This window comes from Aspergillus sclerotioniger, assembly GCF_003184525.1.
Source record: "Aspergillus sclerotioniger CBS 115572 chromosome Unknown BO94scaffold_11, whole genome shotgun sequence".
Lineage (NCBI taxonomy): Eukaryota > Fungi > Ascomycota > Eurotiomycetes > Eurotiales > Aspergillaceae > Aspergillus > Aspergillus sclerotioniger.
The window spans coordinates 478,926-499,258 of record NW_020291001.1 but is presented as its reverse complement, the minus strand read 5'-3'; the positions used below and the strand labels follow the sequence as shown (position 1 = coordinate 499,258).

Below are 20,333 nucleotides of genomic sequence, written 5' to 3'. Positions count from 1 at the left end.
ACTAATCTGAACTAGGAGTGGCTCTTCCTTTGACTAGTGGCGCCTGGCCTGGCAAGCTGGCGCGCCTCAACGAAGCTGCACTTTTCCTCCGCAACCGCAAACGCAAACGCAACCACCACCACGTCTTCCCGCACATTCACTTACTACTCCATCCTCCAATCTGCCTCTCCCTCCCTCCCTCTCTCTCTCTCCCTCCCACACCCTCCACCCACCATTCCTTCTTAGCCACCCATCCTAGTCTCCACTGACAAGGTCAAGTGAGGCAGTGAATTGGATTAAAGTGCTACAACCGGGAAAAAAAAAAGCTGATGCAGGAAACTCATCCGGCTTACTGGTGACTGGTTTGAAACAACGCTTTCGGCCAGCTTAATTGTCTCCGGGGATCATTTTCTATTCTAGACCATGGCAACAGCCCAAATACCGCCAGCACCAGGCAGTAGTATAACTACCCGGCTGCCTGCAAGTGAGGAAGTGCAGGAGTATGAGAAGATTCTGAGAATAAGTGACGATATCTTTTCTGGAACTCACCCTAGATTGAAGGTTCCCCAGCAGTTTGTGCGCAAACCCGCATCTCGATTTCCCCCTGCTCCAACTCCAGCACAGGTAAAACCGGGTGACCAACTGAAGTCTCCCCCGGAAACTCAGCCCCCTCCTTCCGCGCCGTCGGCAACCAGACCTGCGAGCTCGCAGGCTCCCAGTGCCGGAGGGGCTCCTTCCGGCACGACCGGGCCTTCGCGTATACTCCCTAAGCCTGCCTCAGAAATTGATCCCATCTTTCTGACCAAGTCAGATGATCTAGTCAGGGCAGAGCTGCAGCTGCAACGGCAAAGGGTGGAGCGAGTGCTGCGGGAGCAGTTGGAACAAAAAAGACAAGAATCCAGGCAGAAGGCCGCTTTACAGGACGCAAAGCCGGACTTTGACGTTTCCGATGTACTGGTGAAGGCCTTTGAGATGGTTAACCCATCTCCGTCAATCGATGCCCCTGGCGCAGGAGAGCCCAATGATTCCTTTGACGAGAATTCGTTCTACTCGAGTAGAGCCCCAGACTCCCCTCAGCACGGCGAGCAACAAAGGCAGTCTCCGGCACCTCAGTCTAATTCGGAGGAACTTGCTACTGAAGCTCCCGCAGAGAACTATTCAGATGAGTTGCAACGGCTTGAAGCCCTCAACAGAACTGGATCGGATCAGGATGTGCAAGATACTTACCCCGTGGCAGACCACCTAGTACCCTATGACCAGAGGCACCCGCACCATGGTGAGGTGGACGTCGCCGCGCGCAAATACCCCGAACCCACCCAGCCGACCGATGCATTTGAAGAGCCAGAGTATTCACCACCGGCGCCCGGGGTGGCTCCTATGGAGAGGGATGATAACCACGGGGCTCAGAGGGGATACCCGGGTGGGACGAAACGACGAGCGCCGGAGCGACCCCGCCACGCTCGAAGATCCCTGTCACCGGGCAGCGATGTACGGATCGTGCGAAACCACATCACGTCGCCTGCCGCTCCGCAGCCATCCAGAGTCTCCCCGCTGGCCATCGCCAAGGTGCCCTCGGTCTCGCGTCCAGATTACGGTCCGGATCGTCACGCGAGCCCCGAAGCTCCCGTCCAGCCAATGACGTCTAGGAAACGTAGGAGATTGGATGAGAGGGTGCGGACTCGTCCATCTTATACTAGAGCGCAAGCGCCACACAATGTCGAGGAGTCTTTCATCAAGGAAGAGCCTGTTTCACCACCACCGTTTACAGATACTTTGCAGGCTTACAGAAGCCGCCAGCCCCAAGAAAGACCTGTGTACATTGACATTGCTTCCCCGCGCTACACACCAGTATTAGAGAGGAGAGAGGCACCCGTCAGAGACCCGGCATATGAGTATGAGGTGTATGACCCTCACGGTGAACCAGGGATTCCACGAACTGTTTCCCGACTTAGTGCTAGACGCCCGATCCGAGACGATCAGGATTTGCGCAGAGTTGCCAGCTTGCATCAGGCTCGGCAACCGGAATTTGCTCGTGAATATGTTGACCAAGCCAGTCCCCAATCGATCCGGGCGGGGTCATACGCTATTGTTGAGCGTCAACCAGAGCGAATCAGGTATTATGATGAGCTGACCGCGCCTCCTGCAAGACGCTACATTCCGGCTGGGGGATCGCCCACATCGCCGCGACTCCACGAGACTTATTATGAAGAGGAGCCTGCAACCCGGGTAATGGCACCACCGCCGCGCCGGATTGTGGTTGATGAGCATGGCAATCAATACTATGAGACGCTACCTGCTCCTAGGCTGCAGGCCATGCCTCCGCCCTCTAGCCGGTTACCGAGAAGCGACGTACATGATGACCGTGCTCCATTGCGCCATGCAAGCGTACGGGCGGCATCTGTTCTGGAGGATCCATACGGTGGTCGGAGGTACGTGCAGGACATGCCACCTCCGCAAGCTGCCTATCGACGTGTCACCGACTACGCCCGACCGGCCCCGAGTGAACGGCGGCCTTACGGTGCGGCCCTTGACGAGAGGGAACCGTTCCCACGTAGTGCCAGCGTTCAGGTGACCGAATACGGGACTCGCCGTCCGCCTTACCTTGAGGAAGCTGAATTGCCCCGGGAGCGGATTGTCAGAATGCCAAGCGTGCGTCCGCCAACCAGCCGGTATGAAGACCCTCAGGTGATCCAACGGGTTGAGAGCGTCCGCCCTGGTGGTCGTGACGTGAGCGTCTACATGGATGACGGCACGCGACAGCCCCGAGAATACATCGAGCGGCCTGTGTATGTTGCTACGCGACCTCTGCGGGAGGAGCGGTATTATGATGGGAGTAACCCGGAGCGGGTCATCCTTGAAGAAGGAAGGGACGTAGTCCACCGAGTTCCTCAGCGCTACGGAGGACTTTTTTAATGAACATTGGCATGGAGGATTGGCACCAGGATTGCATTCGTTCATGCACTCGGATATATCTGGTTTTGTTCAAGTTTTGTATCTAAAAGCGATCGGATGCATTGGCATCCTGTATGATAGGATAATACCTAGCAGACGCGGAACAGCATGCGCGCAGTGCTGTACAGTACCACACAGCAACAGGAGATGGTGAATACATGAAGTTTATACATACTTTTTGCAAGACAATCTGACAGGACTGTAGCATATCTTCATGGAACACAGTCAGCTCAAATTACTTATCTGAAGAAAAAATCTTGAGAAGTGGCTATCAGTCTGGCTAGAGCATTGATTGAGTCCCAATATTAAAGCCTGAGGCAGAGGTCCAGTCTCACGGGACTGCTTAGTGCACGGACCATTATCCACCCGCCTTTTTGGCCTGAGGTAAACTAGTGCGTCAAACCCAACTACTACTTTCAATAATATTCATCTGAACTTATATGGCTCTTTCATCTATCGATCCCAACACAGATAACTCAAGATATTCAACAAGGACTGATGACAAAGCTCAGAGGCTTTGTTGGCTCGGATATCGGACCCAATCTCTTCTCTACCATGGCCGCATTTGTCACCTCCAACTTCGTCTCCGACAACAATACGGCCAGGAACACTTTGACCTGCTGTAAGACGAACCCGGTACATGGACAACGTCTGGGTCCGGTGAGAAAAGGTAAGTAACTGCCCTCGCTCTCCATCTTATTTGGGCGGATGCCTTCCCATCGCTCTGGTCGAAATCGGTCGGCGTCCTCACCCCATATCTGGGGATCGTGATGCAACATATCTAAAGAGACGGCCACTCGAGCCTTCTCGGGAAGGACGAAGCTGGTACAGCACTGTGTTTGCATGGCAATCGGACGGTCAATGGCTCGTGCGGTTGTAGGGATTGGGGGGTGGAGACGGGCCAGTTCGTTCACTACCGCGTCCAGGTACGCGAGCCGTGAAAGGAGCTTCAGGTCCTGGTTTTGATGCCAGTTGCTTTGTGCGAGTTCGGCACACAGCTTCTGCTCTACGTCGGAGTGAAGAGATAGTTCCCTCAATGCCCAGAGAAGGAGGAGTGTCGGGCCGGGAAAGCCGTGGGAGAAGATTTGTCTCGCGTGGGCGAGAACATCGGGAGTGATGGGCTGGGCTGCGCTCCCGCCTGTCTCGTAGGAGATCCTCTGAAGGAAGCTCATCTCATTTGGGGTGGTTGTCGCGGGGTCTGGGTTAAGGATGTCCTTGTTGGACTCCAGAAGCTGGAGGATACAGGTCTCGATTCTCTGATGGAGATCGCCTTCGCGGGGGTCGGGTTCGGCGAAATCTCGACCAGACAAGAGGTTTAGCATGGCATGGTGGACAGGATACGATAGGCTCGCTGCCATCTGCACATATTGCCCAAATGACTCATGCCAATCTCTTGTGTGTTGAGAGGCATTCTCCAGCCCGAGCCCTAGGGACCAGACCACGTCGATGGCGTAGTCTTGCAAAAACTCTTGAAGATTATCGCCCGAGCCAAGCTCCCGAAGTCTCTGGACATGGCGCGTCGCAATCGAAAACATCTTGGGGTGAAACGCCTCCATGGCCGGTCGATTGCTGAATCCTCGAAGCATATCGGCGTGCCAACGCCGAGCATTATCGCCGTCAGCGGTAATCAAGGCATTGCGAATGATTCGTTTGCCGGTTCCAAAGGGACCTCTACTCTGATTTCCACACCGGCTAATCGACTCGGCATCTTTCACAAACAGCTGTCGGATCAGAGCCGGGTCTCGCAGGTATACCAAGGGCAACCCGCCGATCATTGTGTAAGACACACCCTCCTCTGCGGCTGTATCAAAAAGAGCTCCCATCGACTTGGAGTAGAAATCATGGGACCATTTCTCCGACAGGAGGCCCAGGGTAGGAAAGCAGGATACATATGGGACGTCAGGAAGAGGATTCTCCCAGAGGCTAAGCAAAATCTGCAACGGAGCGGCAATTGTCTGGAGCATTTCGACTGTTTGAGGTCATCGTGCAAAATAGATCTAAGTTGACATGTAACGAGGCAACGAGATATACTCTTTATATCGGTGGCACATGAAGCGTGACAGCTTATGACGCCCCCGGAACCGATCTTTGAGCTCGACCCCTTATTCTACAAGGTATGACAAAGTAGGAGAATTTGATATAATTAACTTGCAATGGCGTAGTAATTCCTAGTATGATTGGCCGAGGGGCCCAAAAACCTGATTATGGCAGGCACCAATCTTGAATCAATTCCGAACAAGGAAGGACAAACCTTATAGTACCGGTATAAAGTAGGAGACATCCAAGTCCAACAGAGATTCCACGAGAGAAGAGGCGATCGAGCTGTCTTTCTTCCCTTACACTTGTGCTAGCTTCTCGGTAGCCAAGTGCCATCGACTAAATTGGCAATAGGGGTGTACAGTGCCCAGTGGTCAAGAATAAGAATAATTCGGCATCGTTATATATCTGTCCTCTCTCGGGCTCTTATTAATGAGTTAACAAGCAGCCTATCAATAGCTTCCACATTGGAAAATTTGGGTGCGGTTGAAATTTCCAAGGCGTCGTGACCCGAATATGCATCCAAGTTGTGCTCCCGAGAACTGCTAAGTGTGCCGCAACATCGGCTTCCTTTTCTCACAATCCCCACACCAACAGCACTCAGTCCAATACTTCCTCTACACCTATCAATCTTTAATTCATTATTTGACCGTCCTCATTCCGTCTTTATATAATGGTTCCGTACAAGCTCTTGACGGGCCTCCTCGTCGCCTCCTTGCTATCGATCAACTGGCGCATCTCCAAAACCCGCCGTGTCTCCACGAAAATCCCCGACTCTATTAACCCCGATGCAGTCATCCAAGCTCTTCATGACCATAAGGCTTTTATTGCACTGAATCCAGTGATTGTCGATTTAACCCAGGTCCAAACTGACCCCGTTATATACGAGAACGAATGGTTTCAGACCCCAGAGACCCAAGACCCCATCGAGACATACATGATCAATAGCATCATTACAATCATCCCTGTGTCTTACTGGGGGAAACATCACATTCAGTTTCCGACTTGGTTGAGAAATACCGAGACAGGCGTTAAGACCAAAGCCGACGCACCGCTCGGTGTAATAGTGGGAAGTCAGTTGTCTGTTCAGCCGGAGAATACAGGAGGTAGGACAAATTCAGGCCCTTTAGTTGGAATGCTCGATACTGATGGGGTCTTAGGATGGATGTTAGTAGTGGATCTGAATGTCAAATGTGTATGGTGGGTGATGCCCTTTGTGGCGTGGACATATGATCAAGTCTATGCGAACATTGTGCGAGATCTGTTGAAGTCGCAGGAAGGGGGAATTTGACACTGTGATATAATACCAGTTTTCAGGTTAGTTCAGGTTAATAAAGTCTTATGCCTACCGTGATGGTTATGGTTAGAAGAGGTTCTGTATTCTTTTATGTAGAGAGCGTGCTGACAGCCTGAGGCATCAGGTCCTGCTCCCGCTTCCATAGAAGTCGTCTCAGGCCATTAAATTCATGACCTGATCGGAGGACAAAATGCTTTACACTTACAGCTTAATCATATACCGGACATAGAGTTCTGTTTCTTTAGACTTAATAGTATTACCCTTTTGATCTTGCGAAATTCAAAGCCGAACTGAATGGAGAATGACAATACTATGCTGAATATATACCCGAGTAAACATGATCCCAACATATCAATCAACACTCTCCCCCAAAACCATATAGAACAAAGCACTAGGTTACTCACTGAATATAAAGTACTAGAAACATTACCTCCACATCAGACAAATAATCCTACTACCTAGTTAGATAGTCAATGTTGATTGATGTACTACCTACCCCATACCGCATAGATCGAACCACAACACCCAGCCCACAGCAGCGTGCCAACACAACTTGTACTTTTGTCCCCCATCCTCCCTAGTACCCAGCCATCCATATTCCATCCGCATCTGATACCACAGATACCCCACTCAACCCATCCTCCTATCATAATAAGTAAACAGTATCATATCATATCATATCATATCAGAAAGAAATACCTAGATGCAGACACAAATGCAAGATATCTATCTACAGTAAGACAACACATCCGACACACCACATACACACTTATCTTACTGCATGCCTTACCGCACGGACTACCTACTTATACATAGTATGTGTGTGTGTGTGTAAATGTATGTATGTTTGTAGATAGGGAGCCCTACATACATAACACCCTACATATTGCATGTGTCTGTAATGAGATTACCCCAGAGCGTGTATGAACATACATTCTGTCCGTATGTTACTGTGTTTGTTTGTTGTATGTATGTAAAAAGTAATGAGGTTAATGACCCACTCACTCATATCACCAGATGACGTCGATGAGTTATTGGGTTTCGATCGATGGGATGGAATCTTACATAACTGTCTACCCAGTAGATTACATAGTAGATAAGATAGGAATGGTGGGAGGGCCGTGCTGTTATGTAGAAGGTGGTGTGTGATTTGTTGTTTTGTTGTGTGGGTGTAACTGTGCTTGTGCTTGTGTTGGTGGTGGTGGTTACATCAGTGATCTACGGTGGATGGGGTTGGGTTGGGTTGTCGTCTGTTTGTCTGGTAGGTATTTTCGTCCTTGCTTCTTGTTTTCTGTAATGTACTTCGTACTTCCTACCGATTGTGTATTTACGTAGGTTCTACTTAGTCCATCACTTACCTTTGTGCCGTACTCTGTACTCTGTACTCTATGCTTGTAATCCAATTCATCCATCCTATCCCATTCCTACACTTACTACAAACTGTTTACTACACAACAAAAACAATCAGTCAATTACACCGTTCCCTTACCCGTACCCGTACCCGTAAAAAAAAAAAGGTAAACCTTACAGTAACTTTTGTTGATCTCGTCTCAGCATCCCGCCGTGATTGGCATCGGGAAGAGGGGGATGAGGTGTGCCATGGAACCAGGGCTAATCCGGGAGATGATAATCGCGATAACGGAACGGACGGACGGGGGAGATGGTGACACCGGGGCGTAAGTGGAAGCTGTAGGGTTCCGGGCGGAGAAAGTCATGATACACGGTGACGCAAGGTCGGGATGGGGAGTGTCTCATCTCGTGTCTGATGGCTGTTACTGGGTTGTTTCATTCTCTCTGTGTGAGTCTGTGTGTGGGTGTCGGGTTGGGTAGGTTGGCACATGATCAGTCTTTATCTGTTTGTTTGTCTGTTTGGATTCCTTATTTCGTACACTGGTTTACACTGTAGGTTGTTGTGTCTTGTAGGATACGTATAGAGGAGTTGCTTGATTACTGTTACTGACCAGATTCCTGTACGTGGAGGAATCCCGTCTCCAGGGCATCGACTGGCATCGATGGACGCCAGTGGCAAATCCGAGCCCCCCCTCGATTCCTTCCCTTCCTTCTTGGTGGCTACTTAGCCCGAAGTGATGATGATGATGTACTTTACCTGGTCCTGTTGGGAACAATACCTTTCAGACTCCAACGAATAAGCATAGCTCGATGCGCGCTGCCCCGGTATCTACAGGTTGGTTGGATCTGAATGGCAAACAGCTCGTTTTCCTGGAGCTTCCGAGCTTGCCTGCCACCGACCCAACCGGTTATCGCTGATTGACTGACAGCGTGGGACTGGGGTGGTCTGGAATTGGTAGTCGTGGTGATGCAGTGGGTAATGGATCAGACGAATGCTGTTTCTGCGTCCATCAATGAATCTGTCCAAGCCGTTTGGAATCCGTCGCGAAGCTGGGGCCGCAGCCTGAGGCAGGGGCCGTCACTTACGCCGTATGGGGCATACAGGCGGCCGTAATGCCGGGTCCACACGTGACCTTACGGGACCGGGATTTCTCGCTTGCAGCCCCCAAACAGGCAAAGTGGGTGGGCCGTGCAGGGACGTCGATGAACGCAATCGCCGGCTTGGATGGAGTCGGTTGACCCGTACGGACTGGGTACGGTACTGACAGAGGAAGAAAGAGGGAGAAAGAAAGGAAGAAGGAAGACAGGCATGAAAGATGGAGGAGGCAACGGCAGACAGAAAGAATGGCTAGGCACTAACTCGATCGAGTTGGTCGAGTCCACTGGTCAGGAATTGAGTTTATACCTGCGGTAGTGACTCGAAGCAGGACGACGGGTGAGTTTTGGTCTGGAATTCAAGGCTCACAGTATGCTGGAGCCATCTTGGAACTGGAAGGGTGGGCGAGAAAAGCGCGCGCGAGAGAGGGAGTCATCCTTTCTAGACCCGTTGATTGGATGACACCAAGAAAGTCGAGATTCAGCGATGATCCGACTAGCGTAAGCTGGAATAAGAATAGCAGTGAGAGAGTCGGTGGTGGTTAGCAGGAATGGCCACGATCGTACTTTGGCCAGGCGATGCAAACATTGGGCCTAGACACTGGGCTGAGTACCCGCCCTTCCCGCTTGAGGGAAGCGCAGGGAGACAAGCAGGACGAGCAGTTGGATTTGAACATCATGGCAAATTGGCAAGAAGGATGAAGGATGAATATGATTTACTCGAGTACTTATAGGCCAGAAAGTATTGAGCCCATCCACCAGGTGGGTTTGGTCCAAGGAACGTTAGAGACGTTAAGTAGATGGATGGATAGTAGTTGGGGTATGCAGGAAGGGGACGGACTTGGTGCCTGGGAGTGAAGGGATTCCCTGCCTTTGGCTGCTGCGCCCCTCCACTGAACACTGAAGAAGAAGAGCTGCTGCTGACTGGCACTGCTGCTTGCCTGAATTCGGCCAGAGGAATCCGGCCCTCCAAACCAAGCCAAACCAAACCAAACCATCGAATCCATTTCCTCCCCCAAAGCTGCTTTGCTTTCTCTTCCTCTTCTGCTTCTTCCGCTGCCAAAAACCCAACGCCGTTTTGTTGATTCATCATCCCATCTCGTTTTTTCCTTGGGCCCTTCCCTCTGCCTTGGATCCTTTTTCCCTTTCTTTTTCCTTCCTTAGTCCTGCTTTTTTCCCTTCCGCCCCCCTCCTCGTCCTTTTCCTTCCCCCATCTTCTTTTCGTCTTCACCCCCCCCCCTCTCTTCCTCGATACCCGTTTTGGTTGTAGACCTGATCGACTCATCTTTTCCCACCCATTCCGAATTCAAACCGTCCTTGGTCACCCACCCACCACACCACCATTACCACAAATCTGCGCGCCTAACCCTCTCAAGAATAGCGACTGCAGACTCCGACTGTCCACCTCTTGTCTCCAATCCCCCGTCTGTGGTCTCCGCCGCCTCCCCTCTTACCCGCCCGTTCGCCATTCTCTTCCCTCCGGCCCTCCACGCCCCTCTCCCCTCGACTCGTTCAAGGGGCCAGAGACTCGACTTGACCTTGTCATGCACAAGATCTCCAATTTTACGGGTCAAGCCCGCCATGGCTGGGAGCGAATGACGCCTACCTTTGGCATGTCTCGACCGCATACCGACATGGCCTCCCACTCGCTCCGTCGACCGCATGGTGCGCCACCGATGACTCCCCCAACTGGTATCGACCCGACTGTCAACCTCTCCTTCAACGTGCCCTTTTCCTCTACCCTTGCCGGCCCAGACGTGGACGATGTGTTGCACGCGAGTCCTGCTGCCCTTCAACGCTGGACCTTCCCTGAAGGCACCCCCGAAGGCACGCCCGTCCACCAGTTACCGGTCCACGTGAACAATGTCGAAGCTCTGCGGAGGTTGTGTCGGCAAATCACCGAGAGTAGTAATGGCAGAGTCGAGGCTGCGGTTACCTCGTCAGAGCCCAAGAGTGTTCCTTCGCTGCAACGGCGGCCTCAGGGTCTGGCGACCAATGTCTGCATCACGGGCGATGGAGAGACGGTGCGGAAAATGCGTGCGAGGGTGTTGAATGAGACTCCGATCTTGTTGGTACGTTGCAAATATGAGTTTCTAATTTTGTGGGCGCGTTTTATCCCGTGGGATCCGCTGACGGGCCTTGCAATAGCGATGTGCGACCGTGGATGTAGACATGCATTTGATCCTGGATGGGTCCACCAAGAATATCCGACAGACTGTTCTGGACCACCTCGACACGCTGGCTGCCTACACTGGCACGGATATCTTTCTCCTGAGCCCCAAGATTCGCGACACGGATAGTGCGGTGGTTTCGTCTTACGGCTACGCCTCGGACAATGGGCTGGATCAACGTTTCCGGCTGTCTATTTACGGTGATATGGAGAGCGCTGAGCATGCCAAGACCAGGGTTTTGATTATGATCGATCAGATTGTGGGTTCCTTCTTCCGACTAACGAACGTTCCTGGAGACTAACTGCGACTAGCTTAAACGTCACGTGGACGCGATGAAGTTGGAAGTGACCATGCACACGTTGGTTTGCGGCCGGACTCGCAAGAATATTAAGCTCATTGAGGCGGCCACTGGGACAGCCCTTTACTTCCCGCCGCCATTCCCTCGCATTTTTGGATATACACCCCCGGGTGCTAACCGTCGTAGCGAGGATGAGGTCTACATTACCGGTGATACCCAAGAGCAAATCGCGCGTGCTAAGCAAAAGCTGCGAGAGCTGGTGATGGGCGTCAAGATCTATGTGAAGGATGTCATTGTCAATTCGAACAAGATCGACAATATTCTGCTTGACCGTCTGGACAAGGTGCGGAAGGTCATGGAACTGAACGGTTCTTACATTCTTTTCCCCCAGCTTGGTACGCAGCGGGGTCTTGTTCGCATCCAGGGTACCGAAGTCTTGCATGTGGAGCGCACGGTCCGGGAGATTATGGCTTTGGTAAGCTCAGCATAAGGTACATGAACTGTCAGGTGTCTCAGCTAACATACAATTCTAGGCTGGCCAGTTCTACAGTGCATCGTGGTGGATTATCATGCCCGACCCGTCGCAAGGGGGATTCCGGGCGCCGTCTCCCGCAGATGTTCGCACCATGCTGTCTGATATCTGCAGCAATTCGGGCGCTGAAGTGAGCTTCGACAATCTCACCTTCACCATTAATGGGTCGGATGACGCTGTGAAGGCGGCGATGATGGTTATCAACCAGATTCCGTTTGTGCAGCGAAGCCAGTACCAGATGCGTGTGAAGATTGAGCTGGCCAACGAACACAAGGAATTCGTGAGCGGCAAGAAGAACGGCAAGATCAACAAGATCATGGGCCAAAGTAAGTTGCGGACGAAATGCCCCTTGGCGGGCTCCCATGCTAACCCGTACAGGCAATGTGCAAATCATCTTCGATGGGTTCAACGAGTACAACTTCTACATCGACGTATGTGGAAACCAGTACGAGTCCACCAAGAACGGTTTAGATCTCGTTGAACAAGAAATGCCGGCTTCCATCTCTTTCCATGTTCCCGACCAGTATCACAAGCGGATCATTGGAATCGGTGGCCAACACATCCAGCGCATCATGAAGAAATACTCTGTTTTCGTCAAGTTCTCCAATGCTATGGACCGTGGCGGTATGGGCAAGGAAGATGATGACATTAAGGTTGACAATGTTATCTGCCGGACCCCGGCCCGTAACGCGCAGAGTTTGGACCTGGTCAAACAGGAGATTATGGACATGGTCGAGAAAGTCGTAAGTTCAACCGTGTCTAGGATGCATGAATCCGTAACTAACCCGTGGGTAGGATGCCGAGTATGTTTCCGAGCGTGTTGTCATCAATCGGCTGTACCACCGTGAACTGCTTGCGCGCATGACTGAAATCGATGAGCTCGAAAAGAAGTGGAACTGCAAGATTGAGTTCCCTAGCACCGAACTTGCCAGTGACGTTGTGACTATCTCCGGTCCCGAGTACCAAGTTCCTCAGGCCGTTGACGCCTTACTGGTGAGTGACCTAATCGCTTCCTCTCTTTACCGGTATACTGACAGCATTCACAGGGAATGGTTCCGGAGAGCCATGAGCTACTCTTCCAGAGCTCCGCCGAACTGCGCGAGTACTTCAAGTCGGCCGAATTCCACGATGACGTGTGTGCCAAGCTTAAAGACCAATACGAGGTCGACACCACCGTGGATACGAGTTCCGACCTCCCCGCCTCGTCTTCCGATAGCGGCTCTTCTTCTCCCGTCTTTGGGCCTGAAGATCGAGCTGTGCTCGGGTACACTCGCAACAATGCCGGCGGTTTGAAGGATGCCATTGACTTCTTGATCTCCCGCTTGGTGGCTCACGGCCTTGACGCCACTACGGTAAAGGGAGCTATTCCTCGTCCTAAGTCTGACTCCTTCGAAGAGTCCCTTCCCTTCTTTGACTCGAAGTTGCTGCAGCATGCGCCTGCCCCGATTGTCACCGATTCTCCCACTCGCCCCAGTTTCTCGGATGAGACCAATGAACGCGGGTCCATATTCGAGAGACTGCGTAAGCCTGGCAGCATTTCTTCCTTCTCCTCGTTCATTGGTCGCAAGAACCACTCGGCTTCTCCCGGATCATTCTTTAAGCATGCGTCCAGCAACGCCTCGAAGGCGTCACTGGTCTCCATGGAGTCTCGCGACAGCGGCTACCGCAATCCATGGAATGATTCTGGCGTGAACCTTGCTGAGGACGACGTGCCTGTCCTCGGAAGTTCTCACAGCCACAGCAGCAGCAATGGCTGGCCCGCGCGCTTTGACACGAAATTTCCATTCGGTACCGCGCCCGGGGACATGACTCCCAAGCATGACCCGCGCGCCTCTTTTGACAGTGGTCGTCCTAGTACTTCCAATTCTACTTCTGGATACCCGGCCCCCATTGGGCCACCGCGTTAAAATCAATGTCAATTTGCAGCAGTATACCCCAAGAGACTTTTTTTTATTCCCAAGTTCTGTTTTGCGTTTTGATTTGTTGTCAGCGATTCGTGTTTCGGATATTTTGATACCACAGAGTGCAAGCCAATAAGACGTCAGGAAGAGAAAAGATACAAAAAAAGGAAAACGAGGGAAGAGGAAAACGAGAGAGGCACTGCCATGGTGACCGTCATTGTTTCGCCCTTGGCTTCCTTTCCTTCCCTACTACATTCTCCCCTCTACCTTTAAACCTGTTTTGCAAGATGTTCACTGTGTTTCTTTCTTCTTTTTTTTTTGTGCTCGGTCGTTCTTCAGCCGGTGTGTGTAGGTGCCAAACGTGCCCTTGGGATAGGTTTACATGGGAACCACAGTGGAAGATGGGATTTTCGTTAAGACATTCCAGATATGATACCAAGTGAAACGATGGTGTACGAAGGTGTTTTACAATTTTCTGCTTTTGAGTGATATTCCCAATTGCGTGCGTGCGTGCGTGCTTGTTTGCTCGTCTGTCGATTCCATCCATCCATCATCCTCCGGGTGGCCTCGTCTACTTCGTGTTTTTTGGATCGTTCTATATACCTCCCTGCGCACGATATCCCAAGGCTATGAAAGTGCAGAGATACAATATGGCTTGAAGTGGGTTATTTGATTGATTGTCTCTCTCTCTGCTTTCCTTCCTCCGTGTGTGTTTCGTAGGTCAGCGTATCGTACCGTATGTTGTAGAGTTGCGGTCACTGAATAGGAGGGGTTGGGGGGCGGGGGGAGGTGGGGGGAAGGAATATAATGAGACCCCCCCCTCTCCGCTCCCTTTTCTATACTTACACATACACTACTCCGTACTGCTCCGTAGTACTAGTGCTAATAATAATACCTTACCTATAAGACAACCCAGTATAGGGATAAATAAGCTAGCTCTCATTTTGTACATTGTGCATTGCCTACGCCCACTCTATGTTTATTTTATGTTAAGACAATGTGATAGTAGTAAATAATGCCGGGTATGTTATTTTGATAGAGATTAGTAGGGATATGAGGTTAGGGGTTGGCTACTACTACTATTTAGTACTAGTGGTTGTAGTAACTATGTTTGTGTGTTGGTTAGATTTGTGGAGAAGACAGATACTAGTAGCATAACTTGACCCTTTTTTTCTTTTTTTTTCTTTTTTAGTTAGTATCTAGTATTTTTAGTTTCTAATCTTGGAGGTGGGTTGAGTTATATAGGATAGACTCCTGTCGTATGAGGGGAGAATGCCGAGTATGTATGTTGGTTTTGGTGGGGAGGGTGGATTGTTATCTTTGGGAAGAGTAGGGAGGGTTATATCTAGTAAGCGGCTACTTTAGGCTGATTGGATGGTTGGGGAATGTTTATTTGATTGAGGGGTAGATCTAGCTAGATGGCTGATAGGGGGAAGAAAGCATGTGTGTGAATTGTCAGACGGGTATCAAGTATATAGTGCTGTTCCTGTTGCTGGGGAGTATATAGCAAGGGTGAGTGCATATATGTCTGATTTTGGGGTTCTGCTTCCATATTGGGTTGGTCATTAAGGCTGGGAAGGGGTATACTTTCATGGTAAGGAACGAATATTGGAACAGATAGGTTGGTGTGATGAGTATCAATGCCGTTGGGTAAGGATAGGGATCAGCTGAAGAACAACATGAACGAAATGAGTGTAGCGAAGAAGAAGGGTTCATTCTTTTATGAGGGATCAGAATGCTAGGCCAACAGCGGATTGACGATAGTTCTCGTAGTACTGGGCACGCAAGTCTTCAAAGTCTTCATGTTCCTGCTGCTGCTCTCCCTCATGTATCGTGGGGTAAGTGTGCTCTTCCGTCACAGATGGAAAGGTCTGTTTGGGTGAGAATGGGCTGCCAAGAGGGAGGTCAAAGTCCCGCGTATCGGCGTTGGATGCTCGCATGGTGGGGGCTACTGTCATGCCGCTGGCGAGAGAAGGTGTGATTTTCTGACCACCAGTGAGGTTGGTGATGGATGATGCCAGGGTAGATCCACTCAGTGTCCGCGTGCGAATGCGAAAGGGACCCTTGTCGCTGGGCTTGCCTGGGCTGGGTGAGAAAGGGATGGGCTTGCTGTTTGTCTGAAAAAGCCACTGAGTAACGCGTCCCGAACGGGTTGGAGTTCGATTGTGATTCTCAGAAGATGTGGTTGGGGGACGACTTTCTGAGGGAGTGGTAGGTGGATGGTAAGTACTGCCCGAGGAAGGGAAGTCCTCGGTCGGAATAGAAGGTAGGGGCCTGTCCTGCAGGTTGGGTTTGGTGGGAGTTCTAGGGACCGTGGATGTAGCCGTTTCATTGGTATCCCGACGGAGCTCGTTCCTAACCTGGGATGCGTAGCCACCGCTGAAGTGCGGCCTGGGAGTGGTGGTAGAGATCATACTTGCGGTCAAGCCAGTAACCGCAGAGCTACGCGTTGAGAAATGAGGGATCAAAGGGCTGGTGGTGGACGTGTGCTTCTCCAGGAGTTCTTGAGCACCCAACGAGGATCGACGGGAACCCGAACCGACCGGCTTCCGCAGTAGCTGGAAGGAAGAAGATGGCCGATGAGAGCGTGGATGGGGTGCACGACCCAGCTCAGCGGACGATAGGGCTCTTGGGGGCCGCGTGATGTCGAGTCCATAGCTGTCAAACCTGGGAAGATCCGGGAGTCGGTTGCCTGGGGAAGTGAAGCTCAACTCGAGGGGACAGTAGCCATCCGGTTCAGTCAGGAACATCGACACCCGTCTGAAGTCTGACGGTGCACTGATCCTCACCGGGGCAGTTGACCTCCTTTTGAGCGATATACTCGCTCGGTTGGATGCTCGCGATGCTCGGGCTTTGCCTTCCACCACCCACGACTGTAAGGATGACACGCGGGGCGGAGGGCCTGGACTGGGCAGGTCATCGTCGCCGGCGAGGTTCATCGGAGGAACGAGATGAGGTTGAGTGTGACATATTTTCATTTCTCGTTCGGCACCTGCAAGGGACGAGAGTCAGTATCTACTATCTACTATGTGCGTGGGTGGAGGCGAGGCTGCGATAAGGGAAGTATATATCGGGATGGGACTGTACCTTTCTGCTTCATGGCCTGTTGATGATGGAAGCTCTCATTATCGCCCTTGGAGCTTAGGCAGGACAAGCAGGAAGATATCCAGCCAGTGAATATGGACCCTGCCTGCTCAATTGCCTGTTTCATGGCTGCCAGCGCATCAAAGGTGGTGCTCCATCGCCCAGTGGACCGGGGAAAAGAATGGGTGGGGACCGGGAGAAAAGGGCGCAAAGGAGAGCGGGCGATGCACGAGGGAGGTCAAGGAGACACTAAGAATAAGAATAATAATACGAGAAGCAAGTCGTGAGACATCTGCCAGAGGGATGCAAGCGAATAAATCGGCGCCAGGCCACGGAGGTCTGTGAGAGGTTGGGACGGGAGAAACAAAGAGAAATGAAGAGGAGCGGACAAAGTGCTCTCTGGGGGGACCAACCATCCCATCATATTCCCCCCTCCCTTCCTGCGCCAGAAGGATAAGAGGTGATAGAGAGAAAGCGTCACCTCCATTGTCTACCTAGCGTAGGGGTGAAGGAGATAAGTGAGTTTGTTTGAGGCAGCTAAGGAAGGGCCGTGGACTAATGAGAAGCGCCGGGTGAAATGGTGCCATGCAGCCCGAGGCATCCGCCGCGAGCCCCTCGCCAATGACCATGTCGCGCTGCCCCTCCTGGCCAGCGTGTCGGCCTGTCGATCGCCCATCGGCGCCCTCTTCGTTGGTCGTCGCTGCAGCTATCACACATCCCATTCTCACCCGTGGCCATGTCACCCCCGTCTCTCAGGGCCTGGTCGGCGCCTAATGGGCAGGCCCCATTTGCTCGGATCATTGGCTGCGTGTGATCCGGCTGGCAGCAGCCTGGATTCACACAGCAACCCTCTTAGTCGTAAAGCATGTACATAGGTTACTCGGTGCCTGAGTGTGGCACCTCGACCCGAAAGCTTCCCCTGCTGGCGGTCCCCTCGTACTTCGTACACACTTCGTACACACCTCGTAGATTCCTCACCCCCTCCCAAGCGGTTGCCCGATGCCATCCGATAAATAAATCATTCCACGGTTTCATTCATCTTACATATCCTATGCCTCGAAGATATTTGCTGCAGATGCCCACCCACATCACGCCCCTCCAATGACTGGTATGTTTTTGTGCTTGCCTCCTACCGATCCCACACATTGTCTTCTTCCAACTCTCCATATGTCCAATTCTGCCGTGTCGCCGCTTCGTCATCATTCTCCCTACCGGACTGGCTTGCAGGCTCGGCGCCTTCTCCCGATGCCCCTGCGTTATCTTGAAGATAGCTTGGCCGTTCATCAACTGGTTCCCCGGAAGGCCTCCTGGATTGAAAGGTTACTCTAGTCCCATTCAGCTTGCGGGAAATAGACGCAGAAACATACTGGAAATGTCTTTGTTCGGGCTCGAGCCATGTCGACCCGAACGCCTTCTGAGTGTGCTCTCTCTCCGCTTCTTCTGCCTTTTGGTCCTCCACTACAAGGTCCACCAGCTGGCTACGATGAGAGCCATGGGAAATCGATGAGCTGGTCTCCTGACGGACGGCCCTGGGACCGATGGAGTGCTCCTTGCGAGGACTGTGGGAGCTGCCTTCGCTCCGTGATGTACCCCCACCATTTGTTGCGCGAGACTTCCGGTGCCTCCGCGACCGCTTAACTGCTCCAGACACTTGTGGCTGTGGTGAACGTCGATGGTGTGCCTGACGCTGATCCTCCGGCACTTCATTGGCCAGAATCACCGGATACTAATTGAGGTTAGCCCATCAACGTCTTTAGTCAATGGCCCGTAAAAGGGTTGACCTACATTCCAATCGCCAAATTCTAGGGCGCGTGCATTGGTGAAGAGTCTCTCATCATCTTCATCTAGGGTTGTTTCATCAATATCACTGTGTGAACGGAATCGACTTAGCATGCTGCTACGTCGATCACGACTGCTTCCTTCGGACCCTGATAGCAACGGAGTCCGACTATTGGCCTCGCCGGGCTTCGGAATCCAATACTTGGCTTTGCCCCCACGCTCATACCTCATGCCGTGCATCACTCGCCGGACTCGAGAGTTCGATTCAGCGTGGGGAATAATGTGATCCCCGGAATCAAAAAGCCTATACTCGTAGTTCTCCCCCCGGAGAGTCATCTTCGTGTCCTCAATGAGGTCCCGAATGCCGAAGGAATCGCGAAGGGCATACTTCACGGGCAGTCGGGCAGCTGAGATGGAGGAGTCGGCATAGTCATGCCAGGAGAAGGCGTACCAATGGGTGATGGCGAAGATGGGCATTTCGAAGCAGATTAGGCTGTCCTGAATTGCAGCGGCAAGGTTGTCGGGCGTATATCCCGCAACACCGTTAGATAGAGCTCCCAGCCATTGCAAAATGGACAAGAAGAAGCCCTGCCAGTACGAGGCAAAGATAATAAGCTTGACGCACAGAAACTTAGGGACCGGACGAAATGGCGCCAAGTCATTGTGCAGACAGACCCAGAACATGGCCAGGGAATAGAGACTTATGGTGACGCTGACATTGTACACAATACCTGTCCAGAGGTATCCAGATGTCAAGCCCAGATAGCCTTCCTGGTATGTGTCTGTCGCTTTCATTACAATGGAAGCAATGGCGAGGATCGGCTTTAGCCACGTATATTGGAGGATCCCACGCTTGACGGCCAAGAAGGTCTGAGGGTCGGAGATATCCACTTTGGGGAGGATGTGGTTCATTGGCCAAGCATGTTGAACTGGAGGACGGCCGTGGGTCATTATGATCAATGCCCGCTCGCCTCCAAGGAAATTGATGAGTAACTGAAAGAAGGTATAAATCGTAAACGCCTGCAGAACACTGTTAGCATTGAGAGACCATTTGTTGCCACGCATAAGCTACCTCGTAGACATCGCGAATGGGGTCCAGCCACATCGCCGCTCTCAGCGACACGATGCTAGACCAGGAAGACACCGCATATATGGGGACCCTATTGCAATCAGCGCTCCGCCGATGGATTCATGAATGAGAGCGAACACTGACATCAACAGTATGCGGACGACATATCGCTGGAGTAGTGGTTTTCGATAGTTTTTACTAATCCTCTATCAGTGGCCCGTCATGAATAAGATGGAAGGATGGATTTCCGTACGTTTGAAGCCATATGGACCTAAGATAGAGAGAATCGATTGTTATCAGTACTGGTACTGTCTGAGGATCGTAGGGGCGCGGGGAAGGAGTGCATTCTCACAGTAAAGAGAGCAGCGAAGCTACCAGCGCTGACACACCAGCAACAATCACCACCGCTTTTGCCAGGCTTGAGCCCGTACCGCCGAAGGAGGAAGTGCCTTCCATTATCAACAGGCTACAGGACTCGCGGTGATCGACCGCGTGCGCTTAAGGCAGAGTCCACGGGCAAAGCATTCCGGAAGTTAAGGAGAATGGCACTGGGCCGCGGGCATGATCATCGAGAAGGGGCAACTGTGGCACTGAAAACTTCCCAAGACCTCCCAACGCAAAGGGCACCCTCGCATGACGGGGGAGTAAGGTCGTGCGGTGAATATTGCGTGGACATTTGGGGGGGGATCCTTATCCATCAGGCCCATCGTCCTTTGGGGGGCTTGTCCGCCTCTAGCTTGAGACACCGCCTACGACTGGTTCCGTGACGGGCTGACGGCAGCCTAGTCC

The 20,333-nt window shown here is 52.0% G+C and overlaps 6 protein-coding genes across 6 annotated transcripts; 3 read left to right on the top strand and 3 right to left on the bottom strand.

The window, feature by feature from the left end:
* Positions 1-209: 209 nt before the first annotated feature.
* Positions 210-2,933, top strand: BO94DRAFT_38554 (uncharacterized protein). Its single transcript, XM_025607289.1, has one exon. It carries the CDS (start codon positions 403-405, stop codon positions 2,890-2,892), a length of 2,490 nt encoding a protein of 829 aa, XP_025468421.1. The 5' UTR covers positions 210-402; the 3' UTR covers positions 2,893-2,933.
* Positions 2,934-3,348: 415 nt separating this feature from the next.
* Positions 3,349-5,030, bottom strand: BO94DRAFT_534285 (cytochrome P450). Its single transcript, XM_025611507.1, has one exon. It carries the CDS (start codon positions 4,704-4,706, stop codon positions 3,417-3,419), a length of 1,290 nt encoding a protein of 429 aa, XP_025468420.1. The 5' UTR covers positions 4,707-5,030; the 3' UTR covers positions 3,349-3,416.
* Positions 5,031-5,542: 512 nt separating this feature from the next.
* Positions 5,543-6,605, top strand: BO94DRAFT_38548 (uncharacterized protein). The gene is made up of 3 exons (XM_025607288.1): positions 5,543-6,074; positions 6,129-6,285; positions 6,390-6,605. Exons 1-2 carry the CDS (start codon positions 5,642-5,644, stop codon positions 6,257-6,259), a joined length of 564 nt encoding a protein of 187 aa, XP_025468419.1. The 5' UTR covers positions 5,543-5,641; the 3' UTR covers positions 6,260-6,285; positions 6,390-6,605.
* Positions 6,606-10,125: 3,520 nt separating this feature from the next.
* Positions 10,126-13,722, top strand: BO94DRAFT_38474 (KH domain protein). Its single transcript, XM_025607283.1, has 7 exons — positions 10,126-10,782; positions 10,859-11,140; positions 11,193-11,654; positions 11,713-12,037; positions 12,090-12,454; positions 12,507-12,704; positions 12,758-13,722. The coding sequence occupies exons 1-7, from the start codon at positions 10,255-10,257 to the stop codon at positions 13,616-13,618; spliced, it is 3,021 nt and encodes a 1,006-aa protein (XP_025468418.1). The 5' UTR covers positions 10,126-10,254; the 3' UTR covers positions 13,619-13,722.
* Positions 13,723-14,988: 1,266 nt separating this feature from the next.
* On the bottom strand, positions 14,989-17,210 carry BO94DRAFT_490499 (uncharacterized protein). The gene is made up of 2 exons (XM_025609123.1): positions 16,700-17,210; positions 14,989-16,604 (listed from the first exon to the last, which is right to left on the bottom strand). The coding sequence occupies exons 1-2, from the start codon at positions 16,821-16,823 to the stop codon at positions 15,343-15,345; spliced, it is 1,386 nt and encodes a 461-aa protein (XP_025468417.1). The 5' UTR covers positions 16,824-17,210; the 3' UTR covers positions 14,989-15,342.
* A 177-nt stretch (positions 17,211-17,387) lies between these two features.
* Positions 17,388-20,253, bottom strand: BO94DRAFT_534280 (OSTA/TMEM184 family protein). The gene is made up of 6 exons (XM_025611506.1): positions 19,897-20,253; positions 19,798-19,815; positions 19,689-19,742; positions 19,548-19,635; positions 18,482-19,495; positions 17,388-18,422 (listed from the first exon to the last, which is right to left on the bottom strand). The coding sequence occupies exons 1-6, from the start codon at positions 19,998-20,000 to the stop codon at positions 17,826-17,828; spliced, it is 1,875 nt and encodes a 624-aa protein (XP_025468416.1). The 5' UTR covers positions 20,001-20,253; the 3' UTR covers positions 17,388-17,825.
* Between the last annotated feature and the right edge of the window lie 80 nt (positions 20,254-20,333).